Genomic DNA, 4395 nt, shown 5'->3' with positions numbered 1-4395 from the left:
ATGTGGAAGGAAATGAAAAAGAAGTGTCTTCATGCTAAGATGAAAACAGCAGAGGAAACGGCTGCCTCTGAACTCTACATGGCTCTCGTGGTGGCCCCTAAAAATCCTCCCGCCAAAGCCGCCGGTCTTCAGAGCGATGTGGTGTTTGAAGAAATTGGCCGCCGCATCCGAGAGGTTGGCAGTCAGCTTGTCCAGAAGGTGAATGCCATCTTTCAGTGGGACATTATGAGCGGAGAGCTGATGGTGGCCCAGTGGACGCTGGACCTGAAGACCGGCTCTGGCGAGATCTACCGAGGGCCCTCCCGCCAGTCCGCTAGTGCTGTCTTCACCCTCTCCGAAAACGACTTCATGGAACTCGTTCTGGGCAAGGTCAAGCCTCAGCGGGCCTTCCTGGGGGGCAAGATCAAGGTGAAAGGCAGTATTTTGCTCAGTCACCGACTGGAGGCGATCCTCAAAGACTACATCAAGTTGTGAGGCACGCGAGGCGGAAGACGGCGGACCCCCCTTTTCTGTTTAGTCAAGATGTTGGTCAGAGAGGAGAGTGAAATTAAAAGTATAGAGTAGTTTAATGGAGACGGTGACCGCTTGAGCTTGCAATTTAAGTGTCTGATTGATTGCGAGTCGCCCTACCTTGTTTTGTTAGTTTGCTTATTTATTTGAAACCTGCCCCCTTTCTGACTTACGGCGACCTCCGGTGGGGTTTTCAAGGCCAGAGACATTCAGAGGTGAACATAAGAGACACCAGTGTTGGATCAGGCCAAAGGCCCATCCAGTCCAACACTCTGTGTCACACAGTGGCCAGAAATACCAGGTGCCATCAGGAGGTCCACCAGTGGGGCCAGGACATTAGAAGCCCTCCCACTGTTGACCCCCCCCCCCAAGCACCAAGGAGACAGAGCATCCCTTGCCCCAGAGCCCCTATCTATACCTTGTGGCTAATAGCAATGGATGGACCTCCGCGCCATATGTTTAGCCAATCCTCTCTTGAAGCCGTTTATGTTTGTAGCCGCCACCACTTCCTGTGGCAGTGAATTCCATGTGTTAATCACTCTTTGGGTGAAGAAGGACTTCCTTTTATCCGTTCTGACCCGACCACTCAGCAATTTCATTGAGTGCCAAGGAGTTCTTGTATTGTGAGAAAGGGAGAAAAGTACCTCTTTCTCTACCTGCTCTATCCCATGCATAATCTTATAAACCTCGGTCATGTCTCCCCTCAGTTGTCGTTTCTCCAAGCTAAAGAGCCCCAAGCGCCTTAACCTTTCCTCATAGGGAAAGTGTTCCAACCCTTTTATCGTTCGAGTTGCCCCTTTCTGTGGTGACCAGAACTGCACACAGTATTCCAAATGAGGTCGCACCATGGATTTATATAGGGTGGTTTGCCATCGCCTGCCTCCGCGTCACGGCCCTGGTATTCCTTGGATGGCTCCCATCCAAATACTAGCCGGGGCCGGCCCTGCTTAGCTTCTGAGATCCAATGAGATCGGGCTAGCCTGGGCTTCCGGGTCAGGACCAAGGCACCTTAAAACACAAATAAGACAACGACGACAATTTTTTTAAATGCGTAGATGGTCGTAAAGGGGTGGCACCATCTCAGCAGCGAAGAAGCCGCACCCGGCCACCCAAGTGACCGCTTGCAGCAACACAGTAAACGTGTCAGCGAGGCACCGCGGGGGCTCAGGTGGGTTCCTGCCCTTAGCTGTGCAGGAGGTGGCTGGCCCTCCTCCCGCCTTGGCTTGTGCTGCGCCACTGTTGGCTGTGTCTGAGCCAAGGTCGGTCACTGTCGCCGCAGGGGTCTGCCAGGGGATGGATGCCTGTGCCTTGCTTGGGACAACAGAACCCCTTGAACTGGCCCTGCGAAGAAAGGATCTTGTAGCAGTATCCTGTATATTCCATCGCACAGGTTCATATGAATTGTGGATCGTCTGTTAAAGGTAAAGGAAAAGGTTTCCCTTGCTCGAAAGCCAGTCGAGTCTGACTCTAGGGTGCAGTGCTCATCTCTGTTTCCAAGCCGAAGAGCCGGTGCTGTCCGAAGACGCTTCCGTGGCCATGTGGCTGGCATGACTAAATGCCGAGGCGCACGGAACGCTGTCACCTTCCCACCGAAGCGGTACCTATTTATCTACTTGCAGTTCCTTGCTTTCAAACCGCTAGGTTGGCAGGAGCTGGGGTTAGAGACGGGCGCTCACTCCGTCACGCGGCACCCGGGTCTCGAACTGCCGAACTACAGACCTCCCGGTCTGCAGCTTGGCGTCTTAACCTCAGAGCCACTGTGACCCTGGATCATCGGTTACGCTGGTTAATTTCAAACGAGTATCAGGTTTGCTGTAGTTTTCCATCTGAGACCATTCTACTCCATTGGCCTCGTGTTTTAACAGTCCTGCCTTTTGTACATGACTGGTGGTTGTGGCCTGGCCTTAGACCCTCCCCTCCCACCCCCCAAATACGCCTGCATATTCCTGCTAACCTGTGGGGAATACGGGATGGGAAGGGCAGATGTGGGGGGGAAACGAAATCTAAATCAAGAGTCATCTCCTGGGGGAAGTCCATACATGGGAAAACATTCCCTGCAGCGGTTACAAATCACGGCACTCTGAATTTACCAGGGTGTGAAAGAATGGCTCCTTCTGTACAAAGGAGAGAGATCGAGGATCGGATCACCTACTACAGTGATGGCGAACCTTTTGAAGACCGAGTGCCCAAACTGCGACCCAAGGTGAAGAATAGATTCAAGGGTCTGGATTTGATAGATAGAGTGCCTGAAGAACTATGGACAGAGGTTCGTGACATCGTACAGGAGGCAGCAATCACCACCATCCCAAAGAAAAAGAAATGTAAGAAAGCAAAGTGGCTTTCTGATGAGGCTTTACAAATAGCAGAGGAAAGAAGGAAAGCGAAAGGCAAAGGCGAAAAGGAAAGATTTACCCAACTGAACGCAGATTTCCAGAGAACAGCAAGGAGAGATAAGGAGGCCTTCCTGAATGAACAGTGCAAAGTAATAGAAGAAAACAATAGAATGGGAAGGACTAGAGATCTCTTCAAGAAAATTGGAGAAATCAAGGGAGCGTTCCATGCAAAGCTGGCCATGATAAAGGACAAAAACGGTAGGGACCTAACAGAAGCAGAAGAGATTAGGAAAAGATGGCAAGAATACACAGAAGAACTATACAAGAAAGACCTCAATGTCCTTGACAAACACGACGGTATAATCACTGACCTTGAGCCAGACATCCTGGAATGTGAAGTTAAATGGGCCTTAGAAAGCATTGCTAACAACAAAGCTAGTGGAGGTGATGGTATTCCAGCTGAGCTATTCAAAGTCTTAGAAGATGATGCTGTTAAAGTTCTGCACTCCATTTGCCAGCAAATTTGGAAAACGCAACAGTGGCCTCAGGATTGGAAAAGGTCAGTATACATTCCAATCCCAAAGAAGGGCAATGCCAAGGAATGTTCAAACTATCGCACAATTGCACTCATATCACATGCTAGCAAGGTCATGCTCAAGATCCTACAAGCTAGGCTTCAACAGTACGTGGATAGAGAACTGCCAGAAGTACAAGCTGGGTTTCGAAGAGGTAGAGGAACGAGAGATCATATTGCCAACATTCGCTGGATTATGGAGAAAGCAAGAGAGTACCAGAAAAATATCTACTTCTGCTTCATTGACTATGCTAAAGCTTTTGACTGTGTGGATCACAACAAACTATGGCAGGTCCTTAAAGAGATGGGAGTACCAGACCACCTCACATGTCTCTTGAGAAACCTGTATAAGGGTCAAGAAGCAACAGTTAGAACCGGATATGGAACAACTGATTGCTTTAGCATAGGAAAAGGAGTACGACAAGATTGTATATTGTCACCTTGCTTATTTAATATATATGCAGAGTACATCATGCGAAATACTGGCCTGGATGAATCACAAGCAGGAATTAAGGTTGCTGGGGAAAAAATCAACAACCTCAGATATGCAGACAACACCACTCTAATGGCAGAAAGTGAAGAGGACCTTAAGAGCCTCTTGCTTAGAGTAAAAGAGGAGAGCGCAAAAGTGGGCTTGAAGGTCAACATCAAAAAAACTAAGATCATGGCATCCGGCCCCATCACTACTTGGCATATAGAAGGGGAAGTCGTGGAAGTAGTGACAGACTTCACGTTCCTGGGATCCCAGATCACCGCCCAAACTGGGCTCTCTAAAGGTGCCGCCGAACTCAAACTCTGTTTCGTCGCTGCAGACCAAGATGGCTGCCCACCTGAATTGATCTCCCTGGAAATCTTGTTGGGCTCTAGGGGGGCTACTGGCCTTGAATCCTGCACTCCTGCCCCGTATTGTTTCCAGAGCCACTGAAGCAGAAAGAAGCTACTACAGTCAGGTGGGGATGACAGGCAAAAGGGTCCTGA

General features: G+C 49.6%; 1 protein-coding gene across 1 annotated transcript; it reads left to right on the top strand.

Moving 5' to 3' along the window:
* Positions 1-474, top strand: SCP2D1 (SCP2 sterol-binding domain containing 1). Its single transcript, XM_015406693.1, has one exon. It carries the CDS (start codon positions 1-3, stop codon positions 472-474), a length of 474 nt encoding a protein of 157 aa, XP_015262179.1.
* The last annotated feature ends 3921 nt before the right edge of the window (positions 475-4395 follow it).

Source organism: Gekko japonicus, unplaced genomic scaffold (genome assembly GCF_001447785.1).
Source record: "Gekko japonicus isolate JY-2015 unplaced genomic scaffold, Gekko_japonicus_V1.1 scaffold1949, whole genome shotgun sequence".
Lineage (NCBI taxonomy): Eukaryota > Metazoa > Chordata > Lepidosauria > Squamata > Gekkonidae > Gekko > Gekko japonicus.
Note: the sequence above shows the minus strand (reverse complement) of the source record. Positions and strands in the feature narration are given on the sequence as shown.

What these genes read in the sequence shown, in the direction of transcription:
- SCP2D1 (XM_015406693.1), top strand. Translation starts at nt 1, where the DNA reads ATGTGGAAGGAAATGAAAAAGAAGTGTCTTCATGCTAAGATGAAAACA.